Source organism: Trichoplusia ni, chromosome 20, assembly GCF_003590095.1.
Source record: "Trichoplusia ni isolate ovarian cell line Hi5 chromosome 20, tn1, whole genome shotgun sequence".
NCBI lineage: Eukaryota > Metazoa > Arthropoda > Insecta > Lepidoptera > Noctuidae > Trichoplusia > Trichoplusia ni.
Window position 1 is genome coordinate 4,656,453 of NC_039497.1, and position 23,388 is coordinate 4,679,840.

The 23,388-nt window shown below is 34.8% G+C and overlaps 2 protein-coding genes across 3 annotated transcripts in view; one reads left to right on the plus strand and one right to left on the minus strand.

Moving 5' to 3' along the window:
- Window positions 1-12,376, minus strand: part of LOC113503899 (tyrosine-protein phosphatase non-receptor type 61F-like) — a 74,946-nt gene extending 62,570 nt beyond the window's left edge. For both annotated transcript variants that reach the window (XM_026886035.1, XM_026886034.1), the window contains exons 1-2: window positions 12,024-12,376; window positions 10,493-10,654 (exon numbers count right to left, since the gene is read on the minus strand). In XM_026886035.1, coding sequence (XP_026741836.1) covers window positions 10,493-10,654; window positions 12,024-12,110 — 249 coding nt within the window. In that variant the 5' untranslated portion in view covers window positions 12,111-12,376. The remainder of the gene's footprint in view (window positions 1-10,492; window positions 10,655-12,023) is intronic.
- A 1,453-nt stretch (window positions 12,377-13,829) lies between these two features.
- On the plus strand, window positions 13,830-22,862 carry LOC113503799 (ADP-ribosylation factor GTPase-activating protein 1-like; the record flags this gene model as incomplete). The annotated part of the gene is given in 3 exon segments (XM_026885898.1): window positions 13,830-14,021; window positions 14,103-14,270; window positions 22,749-22,862. Coding segments are annotated over 3 exon segments (342 nt in total), but the record flags the coding sequence as incomplete, so codon positions are not given.
- Window positions 22,863-23,388: the final 526 nt, after the last annotated feature.

The window sequence follows — 23,388 nt, forward strand, 5'->3', positions numbered from 1 at the left end:
TAAGGCCTTTTTTCGTCCTGACAATGTACTCACTTTCACCCTTTTGAATCCTTTTTATTGCAGAAGGGATTTTAATTACACTTCCGTCATATAATCCGCTTCTATTGAAAATCAAAAACTTCATCCAATTCTGTGCATCTGTTTCAACCACTGTCTTAAAAAAAACTCGTCATTTTGTGACGATGAAATTATAATGAAACCTATCGCCATTTCCATACACACTTATTATATAAGAGCAGTAGTATAACCCAAACAATTCTGCAATAAATACTTTTTAATGGAATTGAAAACGGTGATTAAAGCATGGAATATCGTAAAGTAAAATGACCGTTGTTGAATGCAGACTGTTTGGGCACGGGAGAGGGGGGTGAGGGGGGGTGGCGACCTCCCGTACGATGCTCTGAGCGCGTCCGGCGCATCAGACTGCCGTTCATGTAGCGACCATGCATGCCCGCTAATCCCTATATCGCAACAACTTTCATGTAGGTACGTACACATACATCCCGACGGGGACGAATTTGTAGTAATTGAAAATCGACTGCTACTGTTGTACCTGTACCTACAGTCAGTGCAATAGGAATAGCTTTTAATTAATTTGTTTTTGAAAGGTGTTTCATTTTCACTCAAGAATAGAGCAAGTCAAGATTATTTTTTATTTCCAAATCTTTAACTTACATTTTTGTAATGCACTAGTGACAACGGTGGTGATGGATGACGCGAAAGAAATATTTTATGACTTGGATTATATTGTTCAAGTTTAATTAAAGATGCGTAATTATGTAGATACTCCTCAATAACGTAGCTTTCTATTGGTGATATAATTTTAGAAATTAGTTCATTATATACAGATTTTACGCTACAACGTCACAAATTCCTAAACGTTATTCATTATTAGTACAGATTAAGTTTTAATCACGTAGTTCTAAGTTGAATTAAACATAATATTCTAGATATATATGTATATATATCTCGTTGAAAATATTCGGTAATTGAACGTGAAATACCTGGAACCAAATTAAGTTTCGAGTGCACAGAGATCGGAATAAAATGCAATATCCGAGGCGGGGACGCGAGGGCGCTCCAAGCTCTATTAATCCTCGTTTAGAGAGATAGTCGAAATATTTTTATGATGGCTGCGCTATGAAATACGCAGACCAAAACAAATAAAATATTCAAATATTGATTGAGTGCGAAACAACATCAAAAACATGTCGGGCCCGAGGTTTACTGAACGAGTTTCTATAGCTAGGTTATATTTGCGGTATTTTGCAGCTTTTCGTTGTATTTGTTGGATTTAGAATATTGGGTTCGTTCCGCAATTGATGTGACTTACTGTCCATGCAGAACATGGCCTTTTTTAATAGCCGACAGGATTGATAATTTGCTTTCAAGTTGTTCATCTAATCCTTTAGCTTAACTCAACAAGGGGACTTCAGAGGTAGGAAAAGAAATCACTATTTGGAATACCATAAGAGCGCGACTCAGCAAGATGGCTGGCAGGAGCGGGACGCGAGCAGCCGAAGATTTGAGATCTCGATGGCGTGCAATTGGGGAGGCCTATGCTCAGCAGTGAACAAATATGGACTGATGATGATGATGAATATTAAAAGTACTTGAGTATTGAGTTATTGAGTTATAATATAGTTAAGATATCGTGTTTGAATTAAGTTTGAAATGACTTATGCAGTATCTTTGGGTCACTAATATTAATTTTTATAAAACCTCCCGCGATACAAGCAATAACCTCCTTAGAACTGGAGTCATCTTATAAAACATTCTGTTTCTTCACTGTTCGATGATTACTTCGACACAGAACGAATAGCTTTGCCTGTAATAATAGGTATAGACCGCATAGTTACCACGTCTTAGTGTTTGACGTGTATCGTCGCAAACGCCATGGTCACACACGCCCACGTGCCAAGGAAAAGTGAGCCACTGTCAGCAATTAAAGTAATAAAGGGAGTAGCTAAACAATCAACAACTTATGTGAAAATCGTTTATTTTTTTGTTCGTACCGCGAGCGACTGAACTCGGATAAGATGATAAAATTCACGAGACAGTGGACAGAAAATTTAATCAGTTGCTGTTGTGTTACTGGGTTCTAAAACAGTCATAAAAATCATTACAATTCTTTGAGTAGTTTTGGCTTGAAAGCGAGATAGACAAACATCTTCGCATTCATAATATTAGTATGGAGGTATGTATCAAAATCCGTTAAAGTTTTTATTCCGTCTAAGGAATAACAAATACCCATCTATACTTACAAACTTTTGCGGTAATAATATTAACTAGCTGACCTAGAAAACGTTGTTTTGCCTTATAAATTATTTCTGGTTGTATGTATTTTTAATGCCACATTATAAAAAAATAGAAACAAACAATTTCGTCCAACACTTAGGGGTATGAAAAATAGATGTTGTTCTATTCTCAGACCTACCCAATATGTATACAAAATTTCATGGGAATCGGTCGAACCGTTTCGGAGGAGTACGGTAACTAACATCGTGACATAGGATGAGATTACTACCCCCGAGTTATATTAATGAAAATAATTGTCGCATAAAAATTACTAGTTACAAATACATAATTGAGTGCAGCGGAGGTTTATTTTTACTTGCCTTTACAATTAAACATGATTCAAAAATTGAATGTCTATAGACGATAAATAGACAATACATAGAAAGTCGTTGGAATATTTTTGTACAAATAATACCTTGTGGACAGAGTGGAAGAACCTAAGGGAGGCCTTTGCCCTGCAGTGGGAAAGTAACGGCTGAAAAAAAAAAAAAAAAACACCTTGTGATCACTCATACAATAAAGTCGAAAGTTTATGAGTAGGTTTGATACTACGCTCGAACAACTAGCTAGACCGATTGAAATAAACATAAGTACGGAGGTAGCTAACGGTTTGGTCATGTCCCTGTGAAGGGGGAACAACCACGAGCCCCTAAACAGAGATGACGACTAGGTATAAAAAGTAAAAATCTATTTAGTTGTCTATCTATCTATTCAGGTAGTAAATTGAGAAATATTAGAGACATTTTTTTTTCCTTTTTTTGAAAAAATACAATTGACAGAGATAAACCTGCTTTTTTTAAAAGTTTAAGAGAAGGAGCTTGTGACGTAACGATATCGTCAAATTTGTACAAAATAGTGACGCCACGCGTTAGATTATTTCACAGTTATATGAAAAATTTATTTTTCAGGACAAATTAAAAAATATATATCATTATTATACATTTAAGTTCAAGATTGTCACTAAAAAAATATTCCGCCGTTTCCATTTGTTTGCCGCTCGTCCTGTGGCCCGCTAATGCTAGCCGAATACTCGTCGAACGCGATATAGACTGACTTGGCTACGATGCGATGTTGTTTCACCAGCTAGATTGCTGTTAATTGTACGGGTACGGCTGCACGAATAGCCCATGGTTTTTAACCGAATGCAAAATGGACGACGTTCTCAATTCATCTGTACATCTATACTAATACATAAAGCTGAAGAGTTTTTTTGTTTGTTTATTTGAACGCGCTTATCTCAGGAACTAATGGTTCAAATTGAAAAAAAACAATTCAAATGTGTTGAATAGACCATTCATCGAGGAAGGTTTTAGGCTATATAGGTACCATCACACTGCGACTAATAGGGGCGAAGATACAATGAAAAATGTGGAGAAAAACAGGGCAAATTATTCATCTTCGAGGGCTTGTGTTCAAAAATTCCTAATTTATATCTTCTAGTCACGCGGACGAAGTCGCGGGAAACAGCTAGTTTTTTTTGTTTTTTGGCTTCGGTATCGTTTGTCAAACGCCCAGTAAAAACTATTAAAAATATATTCCATAAAAATATTGCAGTTTTCGACGACTTAATTATTACTATGTACATATTAACTGTGCCGTGTTTAACTAGGAAATATAACACCATACATTTTGATTGTAAAAAGCTGACAAATCCTCAATGCAATTCACAGGATCGAATTACAAAACACTGTCACCTAGGCACGTAGCATACCTCGCTAGATTAACTCAGCTAAGTCAAAATAATGTAATGCAGTCATCGCATCACAAATCCGATGGTGGATGTTTAATAATAGATTTAAAAAATCTAAATAGCCTCGTTTTTTAATGTCTTAGTATATTAAAAAGATCGAAATACTGACATTCTTAAATGTCACTGAATTCAAATTTTATCAAAATCGTTCCATCCGTTTTTATAGTTGTAAATTGCATTGACATCGGTTTTGAGGCAACCCCGAAAATTGCCAGCCTGCTAGCTTATCGGGAAGTGCCTTAAAATTGAGTTACAAAAATCCAACTGGAACGACAAACAAACGAAGTGAGTGTATAAAAACGTGGGAAAAACTGTATAAACTACATCAGTAATCCACCAGATAGACATAGTATTGTCAACATCCCTGAAATATCATCAATCATCATCGGCCTAGCCCTATTCCCAACTAAGTTGAGGTCGGCTACCAGTCTAACCGGTTTCAGCTAAGTACCACTGTTTTACAAGGAGCGACTGCCTATCTGACCTCCTCAACCCAGTTACCTGGGCAACACGATAGTCCTTGGTTAGACTGGTTGTCAGACTTTTCAAGCTTCTGACTACCTGTAACGACTGTCAAAAATGTAGGAATAACAGCCGGGACCCACAATTTAACGCCCCTTCCGAAACACGGAGGAACTCGTTATGACAAAGATGGTCACCAATCTACGGACCGACCGCGTCAAGCATAGCCTAACCTGTGATCGAGTCACTTATGCGGTTATAGCTAAGCCACGAGCTAGATCATAATACCCAGATGCTAGAATATATAACAATACGAGCTATGCGGCGATGAGGCCGTGTCGAAGCGACGCGGGCGGAGGCTTAGACGAGCTCGGTACATATTAACTGTAGGCTTAGATGATACAAGGATACGCAAACTGACCATCGTAATGTCTAATAGAGAAATTATCGATAAGAGCAAATCATTAATAAACAAATAAATCTGTGTATCCGTTGGTTATTCAGTTACAACACTTACAACGCGCGTTTACATTGCTTCGGGAATTTTAGGAAAACGTGTCGTTTTTTTAATTACTTACTTTTTCTACTGTAGTTAGATAAATGAAGTGATTCTATTGACATGTGAATCGAAAAATTCATTTTTTCGTACGGTTGATGTGGTTTCGTACGGTTTTTAACACGCCTATGATGTAGTTGCAAAATTGAAAAACATTTGTGCTGATTTCCTTATGATGTTTTCATTCACCGTCTTTAGCAAGCGACGGTTACATTGTAAATAACAAAAAGCAATAGAGCATGCCTGGATTTCAACTTAGAACCCTCGGCTTGCCAGTCCAAAAGTCAGACCACTAGGCTATCACAGCTTAAAAAATATAATCGCTACGCATGCTTAAATATTATTTATGTGTAAGAAAATCAAAGTTTAATTAGTGAATTTGTATGACATAAGGTCCTTTCAAAATCAAAATGATGAAAGTATGGAAACAACCTTATTCGCCGCCTAATTCTTTACCAAAGTGACGAACACTAACGATTCTTACAATTGCAGATACATGTACTTCGTAAAACGAACCGGAACGGTGCCCAAAATTCCTGATACCACAACAATGCTGGTTTTCCGACAATTTTCGCTTCACGAAATTCTTTGTACACGTCACTACTTGGAAACACCTCTTTGTTTAATCGCAGCGGAAAAGGCAAAACACATTATATCATAGAACGCCGGTATTAGTAAGCGTATATGCACTTACGATGATATACTAAAAAATTAAAGAAAAACTGGTTATGTACGAGTCAGATAAGCGAGACAGGTATCTTTAGGTAGGCAAAAATCATTTAAGTTATGCTTTTTTTTTAGTAAGGCGGGGAATCCTCATGGACGTACTCCCACGGGGAAGGAAATGGGTAGTGGCCGTGCTACGTCATTTTATGCATTTTTTGTCGGTGTATGGCAAAGCGTTGCAATCCTTCATACACATCGAATTTATGACCCTACAAACAGCCTGCCAGCCAACATTATGATGAAAGAAACCGAGGCTAGGCAGCTTGGACCTAAGTTAGTAATAGAGTTGGTACAATTTACCAATCGGGAAATGAAAACTTAAAACTGTGAAAAACCCGAAAAAAACCATTTAATCTGTGTTGTTTAGAGTATCGAATTGTAACACGAGTATTGTGATAAATCCGTTTTTTTGTGAATGTTTATGTGTAAACGGCTCGACCAACATAAAATTCTGTATGTAGGTAGATCTCTTACAGTTTAGATTAAAAACAAAAAGCTACAACACAGCGAGCGTGACGGTATCACTATTCCAAGAGATTCAAACAATTTGCAAGTATTCCAAGTATTTCAGCAAAGAGGCGGGCTTATTAAGATTCAGGGTCAGCACCACCCTCCAAAGACACTCATGTTCGGTCGCAGCGCGCTCTAGCCCTCGCCAGAACCTGCTGACCGGACACTCACACATCGCGGCGTCTCAGGCACTGTTCACGGACTGAAGATGCGGTGACGTCATCTCACGTGACGTACAACTCGAGTGCATACATGCTGAGGCATTTAAAACACGGTTGAGGAAAATCAGCTTTGAACTTGTTGAAGTAAATAAGGTTTAATAACTTTTTACTTAATGGGAAAGTTTGCAAGGTTGTTTTGTGCAGTCTCTAGATCGACTGCAGCTTTTGAAGTGAATTTAAGATAAAAAAAAATTATCGCCTAATGAAGTGGTGCCTATTATTTTGCAGATATGTACTTTATTAAACTACAAATCGTTAAATTCATATAAGTAATGGACAAAGTCAGTTAGAATAGAACTCTAGACGTCCATTCCACTCTATACGGAAACATGTACTCTGTTTTTAACGAAGACATTTCATTCGATTAAATAGAAAACAAAAGTATTTAATCGCTCCAGTCGTCTTCAGGAAATCTAGGAACATAGATGAAACATCTAAAAAGTTTCCTACGAACTACAAAACCTACTTACTTTAAAGACGTACGCGAAGAAATTTCTTTAGCTAAAACTTTAAATACGAGCAAACTCTTTAGTCACATTTCTGTAGAAACGCTAAGACTTCATTACACTTTGTTTCTCAGTCCTTTGAAGAAACAGTTTATGAGAATTCCTGCAAAGCGCCTTAACCTTTGCTTCGTGCAATAGACAAGGATTTTAAATCACATTGTTATAATGAAGGGCAAACGACAAGTGCATTTTAATTACACTCTCTGCGTTTATTACTTTTCATTTTATCTGACGTATTTTATTACGCTTTATGAAAAGCTAGGTTCTTAGTAAAAGACTTTTCACAAGACTAGCTTCTGACAAAACCGGAGTCCTTAATCATGAGCTGAGCGGCGGATGATTAAGGACTCCGGTTGGATCCGAAACTAGTCGGGCAATCTCGATAAATACGCGTGAGTAAACCGTTACATCACTTAATAATGAATCATTCTCAAAATAGTTACTATAAAATGAGAATTTAAGTGGTTACGTTACATATATTGCGTTGCTACGTCGACCAATCATATTGGTCGACGATGATTTGTCTTCGAGAATGAATATCCTTTCAAAATTTTGTTCAATCACTTTCTGTATTGCGTGTGATATGAACAAACATATTTCTTATTATTACTACTGATTAATTTCTATGTGAGCTCCAAGACAGAGAATCGTATTCTTGGGACACAACGAGTTTTGGTGCTAGTCGTTTTCCGTTGGTCATCATTGATGATCCCCGTTTACGGACGATGCAATGGGCATGTGCTTGTCCCATTTAAAAATAAAACCACCTCTATATATTAAACGTCACAACTATTATGATTAGAAATAGAAAGAACAATTTAAATGCGGCCGCGAAGAGCCTAAGATTATTGAACTTTTTTTATAAATATGTCACAACGAACAAGGGGCTATTTTACTTTTCAAATAGACTACTTATACAAAGCAAAAATAGATGCGATCCCGTTACAGGTTCGAACATGTAAATATGTCATATTGAAACGCAAAACAACAAGGAATAGAGAACTGTGTCGAACATTAATTTTTCATGAACATTTCAATTTTAAATACGATTTTATTGCATGAAGATTGAGCTAGTGGGCTCGGGAGCAAGGAACTAGGCTGCTGATGGTGTTCGGCCAAACAATGTGCCTATCATTGGTAATAGAAACAAATTAAATTCAATATAAGACCTCTTTCGATCTCCAGTTATTTTCCAACATATATAAATTAATGAATACAAACTGAATGTTTCAATACGATGGCGTATAAATTAAAAAACAGATTTCTATACTCCAAGACTCCAATTTTTCCGAAATTTCGTTGTACAGATTACATTTTAAAGACTAAATACATTCGATATAGTATTATTTTATACTGTTTAGTGCTAAATGGCTGACAGGAGCTGGATGCGAGCCGAAGATAGATCTCGATGGCGTGTAATTGGGGAGGCCTATGTCCAGCAGTGGGCGAATATGGACTGATGATGATGAGGGCTAAATAGGGGGATTTTCAAAGTTGCTTTCTTTTTTATATCCACCAATGTTATGTTATGTTTTTTGAGCATTTCTTGAATATATATGTATGTAACATTCTTTATTAGTTAGATAAGTGACGTTTAAAAAACCTTAGCAGCTGTGTCAATTGGTTTAACAAATTGATTTAAAAAAGGTATATTATAAATATCATGACCGTACTAAATACTTATAAAAGTTCAATTTAATTTTCTATTCGATAGTTGTTTTCAATTAAAACTTGTGTATGATGAACAAAAGTTATCAAAGCTAAGTTTATTCTCTTGTCTTGTGACGTAATCCTTCAGCTTTCGTTAGCTGTGAGTTATTTCATATCCTTCCTTTAGTTTTAAAGTCAATTTCAAAATTACTTTTGAATTTGTGTTTACCTAAACTCTTTTAAAGAATTTACTTTTATGATCGACTAGCTGTTGTCCGCGACTTCGTCCACGTGGTTAGAAGATATAAGTTATAATTTATACCTGCCTTCTATCTATCTATCTGCCTTCTATCTATCTTGTAGGATTCAGTCAGCGTTTGCAATGTAAGCGCAAAAAATGTGTTTTTTTAAGACCTCACATTAGAAACCTCAAAAATTGTAGCCTATGTGTTATTCTGATTTATAAGCTATATTGTGGTAAGGTTTCATTTAAATCCATTCAGTAGTTTTTACGTGAAAGAGTAACAAACATCCATACTTACAAACTTTCGCCTTTATAATAGTAGTAGGATAGAACTGTATTTAATATGTTAAACTCTAATGATTTATTTAAAGTAAATAATTCAGGTTCTTTATTAATGCTCGCAATCAGATATTAAATATTATAAATATTAAAGTTGTAAATAATATTACTTATGGTTTCGTATATATTTTATATTACACATATTTGCGTCTCACAACTTCTGACAAGAAAATATAATTCAATCATAATATTTTTTTTCGATATCATATTTTTAATATTTATTTACGAAAGTAGTTTCGTCTTTTCCATAACGTTAAAAAACCTAAAAATATCATACAACATACGTAATACGGATAGAGTAACTTGTTCAGCTTCTGGAGACAGGTACTAGGTACGATGCCGCGATGTAACAATTTGATATGAAATAGATAGTTTATACTGCAAAAAGCTTGAATCTTTATACAAGAAATTTATTCTTTCAATCTAGTTGTAGTCTTGATTTTTTAACAAGCTACCCTGAGAAGGAAAGTCACCTGAGGCTAGACGCTACACTACGGAGGTTTTTCATTATGAGATAACTCATGCAGTGTCTTTCCTAGACTGGCCATTGATGCACTGATGCACTATGCGCCGGCTTCTCTTGGTAAAGCTATTGAAATAATTTTACTTTGCATTCATTGCAATTAGGATTTCATATTTAAAACTATTTATTATAATGGAAGGATGAAAATTATAAATACTTTAACTTTTTCTTATTCCTGTAAACTATACCTATTAAAATGTATACGATAAGCTTAGAATTTTATACTTTTCAATAGTTGTATCACATAGAGACTGGTAACGTATTTTCTCAGTTTTTATCTGAAGTTCTAAGGAGTTTTACAACAAATTTCATAGTTTACGTGGTTTACGCAGCTGAAGTGCAAGAAGGCTAAGGAAATAAGGCGTTATACGTACATGTTGATTGTTAGCCCGTGTGTAACGAGATTTTCTTTAATAAACTGTTTTATTGCAGTTTTGTAGTAAAAATTCAAACTTAAATAACATTTCTATATTTCTGTTTACATAATAAAGTCTTTTCAATTTAATAACTGTAATAGGGAATTATTTAATCAACAAATAGTTCTTTTAAAAAAATAATATTTTTTACTGATGATAGTTTAAAATTAATGTTCAAAATGCAAAGAACAAATAGTTACACATGGACCGCAGTCAGTCACCAACCTTTGTTGAACTCCAACCCACCAGAGACGGCAACAAGAGACCTATAGACCAGGGGCCAGTACTTACGGTCACATAGTTGGCATTGATGTAGTCATGCTCGCAGCGCTTCAGGATAACTCGGGTGTGGTCGTAGGGGTTCACATCACGGTAGCGGTTCAGCGCCTTGTTCTTCGGCTTCTTGGCCTCGTTCCACGTGAAGCAGAATTGCTGGCTGCTCAGCCCCAGCTTCTGTTTAACAAACAAAGATACGTAAGATAAGTATAGAGAAATTGAAAAGGTGAACATGGTGATTTTACCGCATACAAAATATATATCATTTACAATTAGGTCATTGTATAGTCGATTTTTATACTTTATTTCTGCATAAAACTGTTTTCAATCGTTGCTAGAATTAAAGTGACTTTACGAATAATATAAAAATTAATTTCGAAATCAATAGATGTGTTATTTTGTTCAGGTGGGATACGAAAGGCGGTAAAGAGTAGACGCGCTAACACTCGGAAAAAACAGGAGTTAGGGTCTTGTAACCCGACGCTAGAAACTCAAAAAGTCATTGTATTTTAACAACTTTACAGTTCTGGTTGTTTTTTTTAATTGTAATTGAGGAAAATCGCAAAGCTTTTCGAAAACTATCATGCATTAATCCTGGTAACTAATCTATATTACGGGCGGCGTCATTTTGCCCCGATACTACCGAATTATGTATTTATTTCATTATTCTACTACTTGTGTCTCAACTCCAATGACTTAAATTAAAAACGAGAGTTAGAAAGACTAGAAGAGTTACTTTTAAACAAAATCTTTCAGTTTTATTTGGTAATCTTTTATGACCAAGAATTTGTACCTCCACTGATTGGTTTCCAAAATTTCAATCATTAACACTATAGTCAGACTATTATCTTTTCACATAGAAGAATGATAAAACTTATAGCTTTAGGATTTATACTATTTATATAGATCAGATAGAACAATGATTGAATATTAATATAGGTTTTATTACCCAAGTCTAGTTTTTAGTAGTTTAATTATCAGTATATATATTCAAGTATAAAATATACATATTTATCCTTTGTCATTAAAGAAATATAATACACAGCGTTAATTTATATTGGTATTATTATGTTCAATCACTCATAAAGGAAACAGAGCAAGAATACAGCAGAAGAACAGCACAGATAAAAGTTGCACAGCAAGAGAGCTCAGAATTACCACTCAACTAAAACTTACTACTTGCATAATGCATTTATTTCAGGAATAAGCCACAAAACTGACTAAATCTGACCAATTTCCCATCCCCAGACATACCAAACATACACCATCCAAGTTAATATCAACAATTAACAAACCCAAAAAGTTTTAAAAACTATACAAAATACAATTGGAACAAATAAACACACATTTACAAAGTCGCATTTGCACTTGTATCCATGCCACAGCTAAAATAAACACTGGATATGTATTCCGCCTTCGAATCTAGCCCCACACTTAAATAAACTTAAAGAAATTTAAAATCGCGACTCGTATTGTGACCGACAGATATTGTTGTTAGTTTTTAGCGCGTGGCACAGACATACCGCGTTTCACCTACGCAACTTACCTGGTAGACGAGGGCCCAAGCATTCTTGGAGACGATGTCCATGTACTCCTCTTCCACATTGTTGGTGTACACGTTGTTTTGGCTCATTGTTGAAGTTGTTTCCTTCTTTTGCTCACTTCTAACGAAGTATTGTTTGGGTATCGGATACCGCAAATACAAGTTTGCAAGTTACTAACAATTGAATCGGACGCAAAAAGCGAAGTTTACGATGGATGAGCGCGACGCAGATGGTATGCAAAGATTTAATCGAGCCGTAACAACGGTTCCAGCGACGAAATCAGAATGATTTACTTTAGGATAGCGGCCTTCGACATGAGTGCACCCGCTGGCTGTCGGATTCAGTGTTGTCAGACTTTGTTTACAAAGCTTCTTTTTTATTAAAATTCTACCATGGTAGATTTTGTCAGCAATTTAGCAAAATAATACATTTTCTTAAACGTAATTTTGAAAAGTAAACGACAAAACTACGTATTAAAAATAGGAATATTCACGTATATCAAATAAATTTTATTTTTTAAAACATTAATAAATTTAAATTTAAATACACATACTAACAAAATACTAACAAATGCATAGATATTAAATAGGTATTAAGTAATATAAATAAGCAACAATGTCAATTGTACTTATAAAGGGAAACATAAGCTAAATAAATCAAATAAGTAGTCTATGGTATTTTATTTAACACATATTAAGATTACTTTTTTAATGTCCAGACATCAGAAATGTACGTTGATAAAATATAAAATAAATGTTTTAAAATAATATAATATAATATATATATATATATAGCAATTAACATTAATGTTGAGACGGACACAACTAGAAAACAGAATTGATATTATAATAAAAAATGAGATAGCTACACTATAGAACGTGACGGGCTATTTTCTATAGCTGTTTTTTTTTATTATTGCCCAATATTTTAAAGTTGTTCAAATACAAGAAATAACACTTTAGATTCAATATAAAATCATAGGCAGTCTATTATAAAAAAAATGAAATTAAAATTTGCTTTAATAAAAATAAAAATCGATCGTCTTCTGAATATCATTTGAAAATAAAAAGATATCAAAACTATTTTACTTTACATTTATTTTGAGGACATTTCTGGTGTTCAATCAAACTACCATTTAGTAGTAAGTTTGTAACATCGGAACACGTAAAAGAAAGTCACCAAATGAAATAATGAGTTGAAATGAGTTTTCTTTGGAACGAAATGGGTGTTTGGTTTTGGGAATAAGTTACATAAGACAAAAAGAGTATAAAATACAGACAAGTCATGGTTACTTTCCGAAATATAATATGTTGTTTATTTTCTAAAATAAAATAATAACGTTAGCTTGAGACCATTCAAAACTGTTTTGCTACAGTGGCTCTATCTGTTATGTGGCATTAGAAATATAGTTTCTAATAAGTACCGATTTTTGAAACAGATGTCACTATAATTGATCTCCAACTCAAAGACATTATTATACGAGTATAATCGTACGAGTTGCTCCAATTCAATTAAAAAATTGGGCAAAAAAGTATTTGGCTAGATGATGGAAAGAGTAAAAGAGTTTTAGTATTTACGATATCAAATTTATTGTTTCATTACAAACTGTTAAAAATATTTAATTAGAAAGAGACAAGTAAATAAAGTAAAGACACGCAAGTAATTTATCTATTTTAGTTCTTAAATCAATTGTAGTATAATGACGAAATTTTGATTATCAGGTAAAAAAAATTTTTTTGTCTCCTCGATCAGCATTTTGGCAGGACAACAAATACCTTTGTGATCCTCCGAGATGTCAAAACAGAAAAGCTGTTTTGTGTCTATGGTTGCCAAGTGGACGTATGAAAATTTTTGACGTTTCTCATTTGTGAGCTAAATGCGTGTCCGTAGTGTATTATTATTTGAATAACATTACTTATTGGAGAGAAACTACTTAAGAAATGTCTTCTCCACGCACCCGTAGGAAGCTAAACACTATACGCAACGTGGACGATAACAATGTAAGTCACTGTGTGTTATAATTGTTGTCCGTATGTTTAGTTAAATTCGTATTACTAAAATGAATCGTTTTTAATTTGTAGAAATGTTTCGAATGCGGGACTCTCAACCCTCAGTGGGTGTCAGTGACGTACGGGATCTGGATATGCCTGGAGTGCTCGGGAGTGCATCGCAGCCTCGGCGTACATTTGTCTTTCGTCAGGAGCGTGACTATGGATAAATGGAAGGACGTGGAATTAGAGAAAATGCTTGTGAGTATTCTTCTTAGCAAGCTAACACAGTGTACTTACTTTTTAAATTTGCCAGGCTTTGGAAACAAAGCTAAAAAGTTAGTTAAAACTTAGTTTAAAAAGTTTTAAACAGTTGTAAATTGTAGTTAGTTGCTGTCAAAGCGTTACCTGCACATCCCGCCGATGCAATTGAACTGTACTGTGTTACTTTAAGCATCTAGTCATAGCCTAGCCAATGAAAGAGTACTTTATTCAGGCATTTTAAAGTTTTGGTTATAATTAGCTTAAGAGTATTTAACACTAAAATAATGTTATTCCTATTGCTGTGCTATTAACATCTCTTTAAATAATGAACTGATTAAAGTGATAAAAGCTCATAGTTTAGTAATTTGAACTAATTTCAACTTCTTAAATAGCCATATTGTGTGTTTGTGAACACCATTTGTTCAAACACGGTTTTGCTATTTGTTTTCAAACACTTGTAATGAAATGATTTTAATAAAACATATTTTAAGATATTCTATACTTACTTGAGTTTACTTTTAAAAATACTTTTAAGAAATTAACTTTTTTAAATACACTTGATAATTAATATTTTCCCAGGACATAAAAGCCTAGCAAACGTTTTTTCCGAAACAGAGGTATTAAAATTTTCATAAGAAGATATTATTTAGAATAATACTTAGCAAGAGAAAGTAATTGTGTTGTGTCATTACTATATCTTGGTAACATGATGTGTTGTCAAAGAGTTAATATTAGAAAACATAAAGTTAATGATGCAACTTGAATAATTGTTTGTTAATAGATTCTAAAAAGCTTAATATACTCTGTAATCAGTAGTCAAACTACATAAAAAAATATTAATTTGCATTTACATTTGAAAAAATGTGTTAACATTTGATTATTGTTTATCAATGATTACAGATTGGTCAGAGTATAATTATTATTATTTTAATGTGAAATAGGTTCCATTTGAATCATGAAACATTAATCACAATCGGCTCAGTAGTTTCGTATTTGCACATATCTCTCATTTGTTTGTTGTTAAAAAAGTATTATTCATTATCAACAATCTGGATCAGACAATTTGACAAAATATACTTTTAATAACTCGGCTTTTGACTAGTTGACTAACATATTGATCCGAATCAAATAAATAGTTATTTTAATATGCATGCTAAATTGTGGTATGTTTTAAATTAGTATAAAATATTGCTATGTTTATATGTCACCACAGAATTTGAATGGGTTTACTGATCTCAATGCGATTGTATTTATGTAGAAATTGAATATTTTTTTAATCTTGATGACTGATTGGCTGCTGAGATGCTTTATACATATTTATAATCTTTAATTAAAATAATATTTTAACTTCAATAGTTGGTAAAGGCGAAACATCTTCAAAAATAAATATTGTAATAATTGTAGTAAGCGGATATAATTTATTGCATGTAAAAAAAAGCTGTGCGTTGTTATTCTAATTACGAAACGGACTTATTACAGACACTCCAATTGATTATAGGTATAATTATGTATAGACTAGCTGTCCCCACGACATTTTCCACTAGGACTTTAACAAAGATTACTTTATTTTTTCTAAAATAAAAGTAGCCTATTTTACTCCTTGGTAAGTCACTTACTTGCTAATATAAGTCCCATTGAAATCCCTCCAGCCGTTGCATAGATTAGCCAGAGCAGACAGAAAGATAGGCTAAAATAAAATACTTGTTGTATTTACCGTATATATATATTTTTTATTTAAATATTACAAACAGACAAATCCAATTATATATGTATGTGTAGATTGTGTCAGCAACCGTCAACAACACCTGCGCTCTATCGGTCACCGCATGAATGAGCTATTGTTTAACTGCGACTCGATACAAATAGACCAAAACTCTTACTTAAGGCTAATCTTTAACGACGTTTTAGGAAAAGAAGTGTTATATTTGGGATTCGAATTTATGACTATCAACCCCTGACTGCACGTATAGGCGAGTGGTAGAGGTCACCACGCCAAATCTCTCTTAGCGCAACGTGTCGCGAGTTCGATCCTCGCGTAGGGTAAGCATTTGTCTGACCCTCAAATGCTTGTCCTGAGTCTGGGTGTTTGTGCATGGTGATTTGAATGTTTGTAAAGAACCCGGCGAAGCAATTCCCTAAAAAAAATAAAAGTTTGATAATAGATACATAATATTAATAAGTTTTTAATGAAATATCCCTTATGCTATTAAATTGTAGGTCACTGGCATTTCTACTGGCGATGTTACTGGCAATTGTAAAAATCGACAAAGCGACTTCATTACCACATCGTTAAGATCTCGCAAAAACATGTTTTACTTAAACTCAGTAATTAACTTCTTGGTTCAAGAATATTTGTTCGTATACGCAATTGGTTTGTCTACTAGATGTGGTTCGCGGGCCCGCCCGCTACAAGTCCAAATCCCGTGTTAATATAAAGTCGGCATAAAAACCTATCCTATGTATTAATTCAGGTTATAAACTATCTGTGTACCAAGTTTCGTCTGAATCCGTTCAATGTTTTTTGCGTGAAGGAGAAACAAACATCCAAATATATACAAACTTTCCCTTTTAATATTACTAGGATAATATTCTAACTGTGTGCATTTTGCATTAGATCGCGTTGTTTGAGTAGGTTCGAACAAACATGAAGGTTTTATGTCATTACGTTTGATCCACATGTATGTATTGTATATACACCAAGGTAACTGCAATGCTGTTGATACATAACATTTGAACTCTTTCGCGGTACTCACTGCGACTTCTATCGGAAACTAGGTTAGTTTTTCACATTACCGAAGTGCATTTAGTTATCGTGTCGGATAATAGATGGCGCTGTTAGTTGCGAATGAATTTGATGTCTATATACGCACTGCATACTAGATTTGTAATGCAATGATAGATGTTTAGTTCTGAGTAGTCGTGTCGATTGGCATTGATTGATCAGATTTTGATTGAGAAAATAAAATCTGACTCAATTTTTTACATCTACAATTAACATGAGCGATGTCTTTTGACTGCTTAACCATCGGGCATCCATCTAGAGCAGATCAAGCGCGAGTCGGTCTCGCTGAGGGTTCCGTACGTATAGGATAAAAAGCATATTTAGAACAAAAATTGGCCGCTCATCAAATTTATGATCGCACCAACAGTTGCTTTACTGTCTAGCTATTACGGTTCCCTAAAAGAGAACTGTCATTCGATTTTGTCCTCAGATTTGCCCACTTTATTTTATCTAGGTATACATAATAATAACATTTTAACAAAATCGGTCCAGCAACTTAGCCGTGACACCGTAACAGACTAAATTGATACATTGAAAGCATTAAAATCTCGTGTTTCAGTAATTCATTTCATTTTATCAAATGCTATAGAATATTGATATTTATGTTACCAGAAATAAAGTTGCAATCACAATGGCGTATCGCTTAATAGATACTGCCGTAGACAGTAGTGGCGAGTTAATTACTTTAGCAACCAAATAGTAAACTGATAAGATTGTAAATTGTTTTTATTGGTTTCGATAAACTATCGTGCACGCGGACACGTAACACTAGAAAGCTAGATTTTTAAGAGATAGTGTTGATAACAACGTATAATACGTCCTTAAAGAGATGGTTTTTTTTATTGCTTAAAGGAGGTTGTAGCTGAAAACTTTTTATTATTTTTAATGTATATGTATGTTTTACCTGTTGCTGGCGCTCGCGAAGATGCTGGTTATAGCAAAAATATTACCTTCTTTTTATTCGTATAAAAGTAGCCTGTTTTAATCCAAGGTGTCAGATAAATCTATACGAAATTTCACACACACACACAGATTCTATCGTATTTGTAATATTAGTGTGAGTGAATTTATATTTATGTTTGAAAGTGGCCTCATAAAGGTTGGTTCTCTTCTTGCTGTTTGACAGTCTTCTGTCAACTCGGTCCCGTTATTATGCTATCGCACCCAAACCAAGATTGTTGTTAGCGATTCTTATTTGCGTTGTTAATTCTAGATCGAGCACAGTTCTAATTAGTTTCGCTGCATCAATGAGCGCTTGTGTGGGGTGCCTAAGAAGTGAGAACCAGCTCCATTTTAACTTGATTGATATTAACCTTTCGGTTTCGAAGACATAAAAACTATCATTGACGACTTAAGTATGTATATAGTAAACTAGCTGTTGCCCGCGACTTCGTCCGTGTGGTTAGAAGATATAAGTTATAATTTATACCTGCCTTCTATCTATCTTGTAGGATTCAGTCAGCGTTTGCAATGTAAGCGCAAAAAATGTGTTTTTTTACGACCTCACATTTGAAACCGCAAAAATTGTAGCCTATGTGTTATTCTGATGAATAAAGCTATATTGTGGTAAATTCTGGTAAATTCAAATCCATTCAGTAGTTTTTACGTGAAAGAGTAACAAACATCCATACATCCATACTTACAAACTTTCGCCTTTATAATAGTAGTAGGATATAGTTGATGCAAGCTAAAAGAGGTGTCATTACTAAAAGTTGATTGTCCATAGTCGAAATGACTTGACAGCTTTCTTTCTGTAACCGAATACTTTTGGTGTTTGTGATCGTAAACGATGACTGCATGAATGAATAGCTGAGTGTTAAAAGTCACCTCGCCATACCCACTTTAAGCGACGTTCCGCGGGTTCGATCCAAGCATAGGACAAGCATTTGTACGATCCACGAATGCTAGTTTTGATTCTGAAAACTTTTGTGCATGTGATTTAAATGCTTGAAAAAGCCTGGAAGTGCGTGAATCGTTTAAAAAAAATAGTGATAGAGAAATCTTAATCTACGCAACTCGAAGTTAATTAAAAACTCATATTTTACTATTTCTAATCTAGTAATACTTTTTCAAAGATATCACGTAATACTTCACTAGTATATTACGATCTAGGCTAACGAGATCAACCATAACGGATGATATTAAAGTTTATTGAGAGATTTTTTAATGTTCTTGCATATTTATTGTTGCCTCTAATATGTATTGAAAGCCCTGCGTTTTAAAAGAGGTTTGATTTGGTTAGTGAATTAGGTTAAGGATATTTTTTTTTTGCTAGCCGTTGCCCCTGACTTCGTCCACGTTGTTAGAAGACCTTGAACCGTTTTCGCAGCGCACGCAACGGAAGCCTTCAAAGATGTATAATTTCCCCCGTTTTTTCCACATTTTCCATTGTATCTTCGCTCCTATAAGTCGCAGCGTGATGTTATATAGCCTATAGCCTTCCTTGATAAATTATCTATTCAACACAAAAATATTTTTTCAATTCGAACCAGTAGTTCCTGAGATTAGCCCGTTCAAACAAACAAACTCTTCAGCTTTATAATATTAGTATAGATTTCTATTAATCAGTATATCGTGTTGCCCAGGTATCTGCGTTGTGGAGGTCAGATAGGCAGTCGCTCCTTGTAAAACACGGTACTCGGCTGAAACCGGTTAAACTGAAAGCCGACCCCATCATAGTTGGGAAAAGGCTAGGCCGATGATGATGTTCTATTAATCGAAAATGACCCCACGGCGACACAAAATCGACACAAAACCTATTCTACGTTTCAATCCAGGTTATAAATTGTCGGTTTAGTAAATTTCGTTCAAATTAATCCAGCGGTTTTGCATGTAAGAGTAATAAATATCCGTCTATTAAAGTAAGCTACTCGATGCGTGCAACATGTAAAATTATGTATAACACCGGAGAAAATTGCATCTGTCGTTGTTAAGTGTTTACCTCGTATTGTCAGGGACTGTTTAGCATATAAGCTCGATAGCGGTGCTAGCGGATCTGTTTTCTTCACTCGTGTTTGTTTCTTTTAATTCTGGTTCTATTTTATGTATATTAAATAATGTATTGTTTTAATTTTGCTATTGTTTTGTGAATCCAACTCGGGGCTCTTTTTAGTTGCGGTCTCGGTACTTTCTGACAAAATTCTCATTGTATTTAAATCTTTTTTATTTTTTCGTTAAATTGCATACTAAATCTTAAAAAAAGGAACGGAATTATTGAGGCCCCGCAGTCAGTCCATCACCGGGCTGTATCTCAGATTCAGATTCTTTATTTGCGTAAACATAGGTATTACATAAAGAAGGTTCTAATTTAATTTGCTAGCAAGACTATAATATATTTTTGCTGCATTTTGCACTTAGATTTCACAACAAACATGAAACATCATGTTGGATATAAATAAGTAAGTGCAACTCATCTTTCAATTTATTTGTCACGTAACCGGAACCGTCATTATCGTAAATGCGAAACACACTTGACTTGATTTTATCTATGCTATTTTCGCTAAAACAAAACTTCCCGCATTAACGCATTTGATCCTTATTTTACCGCGGATGTCCTCAAAGCAGCCAAACTCAGAACAAGTATTCGTGGATCACACAAATGCTTGTCCTGCGTGGGGATCAAACCTACGACACGTCGCGCACAGTGGACTAGATATTAGCCTTGCACTAAATTAGATTTCTGGATGGCCAAATTTTCTGGTTTTTGTTATATACGTACATTTCAATGGGCTGACCTATCCTATGATATTTCAACTCGCAAATTGCTCGCTAAAGATAAACATCCTTCGAATCGTTTAGCCGTTTCCGTTGCGACATTGATATGATTTGATTAGAAGAAACAATTTTCCTCCCGCGAGTACAGAGTGTATACCGATTGATGAAGTTATATTCTGTTACCATACTTTAGATTTTTTCAAACGACTTCAAAATTGAAGAGAGTTCTCAATTCTTAATTTCCGTATTTTTTATATCTTTTCCCTCATAATTAATTTAACGTGAAATAGTCGTCATCGAGTACGCGGTTAGCCGAGTGGCGGGTTTGATACCCGCGTAGGACAAGCGATTACATTAAAATTAAATATATTACAATTAACGCAGGACATTAAGAGTGAGAACTGTGTTCATATTGAAAATAAATTCATATTAATTAGCAAAATTATAAGCAAATCTACACAGGTTAATTATAAGCAAGCCTTTCTTGCTTGTTTTTTAGTTTTGATACAGACACTTTGACGAGTGCTTGTTCAGCAAAATTCTAGCTGAAACATTTGGATCTTTGTTGTTTTCGATGCTTCCCCTTGGGTCTGACGACAAGGTTAGCAAACAGGTGGAGTCGTGCACCCGACACACGCTGCCAGGCTGGCAGCCATCCGGCTGTAATTATCTGGTTACATTATCGACTCAAGTCTTATTTTAGCATAAAAGCTCCGTTGGTATTCTTTGACTAACCCTTATCACATTATTTGAGATTGGCATTAAGATTTGTCTTCAAATCCATGTCTTATATTTGTCTGTTATTTCAATTAGAAATAAAATGTTATTCCGGTAAAGGATGCCCGAGTAGTAACGGTCACTAATGTGCCTAGCGTACTGAAAGTTCGATAATCGCAACTGGCAAATATTTGTGTCAACCCCAAAGTATTTTACTCAGTTCACAAATCTTTGGCAATGTTATATGAATGTTTGTGTGACCTCCTGCTACACAAATATAAATATACAAAGTCTCAGTGTTCTGTTTGTTTTTCTAAAAAAAAAATACAGTTGGAAGTTTCCAGAACATAATTCTCGTGCGGTGTCTAACAAGCGCTCTTGTTTAGTACATGCACGTCGCCTTGTAATCTTCGCATCAGGTTTAATTCGAAGATTACTATAGTGCATAGCGGGTGACAGGTAGCCCTATATAATGACCCTGTTCCCGTTGTTGAGAGTTTGATAAGCGAACGCTACTGCTATAACGCGCCATTATTCACCGTGGCTCGGCGAGGCATTGACGTTTACACTTGTATCTGTCATTCTTTTATTAAGTGTATATTTTACTATAGGAACCGACGCGCAATTGACAATGGTACGTATAATTCTGATGGCGCGTCTTCATCTTGTCGTCGTCGGTTCGTTCTCGTTATCACACATTGTATCCTTAGTACTTGGTCATAAACATTCAAGGTTGTTAGTAATTTCACTTATTTGAGATCTTATACGCATTCGATGTTACCACCTCTCTGGTACGTTATTTTTATAGATGTGTAGTTACATTGTTGCTATTCTCAAAGGGGAATATGTGTTCAGTTTATATTTAGAAAGGCCTTACAAAAATTGCCTTTATCATTTTTGTTGTGTATGTATCACGCCAACTGGCATTATTTTGTGTTTAATAACCAATTACTCACAAAAATTTTAGTTATAGACTAGCACTATTCGGCATCAAAGTCTCACTCATACATTTCTCTGTAATTCGTAATTCCTTTGCCTAGCGACAGACACACTCGTGCTACTTAAGTTTTAAAACCTTCGAGTGTTTTGTTTTTGCTACATTTTTTCTTCAAATTATTTTCTGATACTTGAAAATGTAAAGAGGCTTGCAGAAATTAATCCTACTAATTATCTGACATTCGAGTGTCATTAAAAATATTCTCTGTAACGATATATAAAGGAGGATTAGTTCTATTTTGTTTATTTGTTTTATTTTGTTGTAGGTAGGAGGCAACAGCAAAGCCCGAGAGTTCTTCGAAAGCCAGCCAGACTTCAAGCCGGGGTTGACCATACCCCAAAAGTATAATACTAAGGCAGCTTCAATGTACCGTCAGAAGGTTAGTAATAGCACAAGCCCTTGTCACTATGGCAGCGAATCGAAGATGCTCAAGTAACTTACTGGCGTGCAGCGCTCGGCGGCCGTATTGACCGCGAAACTCTATAATTGTATTTCCCAAGGATGTTTTACACGTGCCCCTCTAATCTCTATATATGACTGCGAAATCAGCTGGCGTTTGTTTTGCTTTCGCGACTTCGATACGCTGTTCATGTGGCTATATAGCTTTCGTTTTCTGCATGTCACGATTTTCAGGTGGTCTTTGAGGTGAAATGAGGTAGGTTTGTGTGGGTCATTAGACTACCGGTAAGACCTGTCCTGTCCTGTGTATTTTGCTCGTCTTGTGAAAAGCTTACCAGAAATTGCTACCTATAACTATTTCATCTAAAGGTTGTAATGATAAGTTTGCTTTAAGCAACAAGTTTGTTCTTGTCCGAGATGAAAGGCTATTGGCTCAACCCACGCTGAGAGCATAGCAAGGAGATATATCGGATTATATCCTATTAAAAACACCCCGGGACCCTACA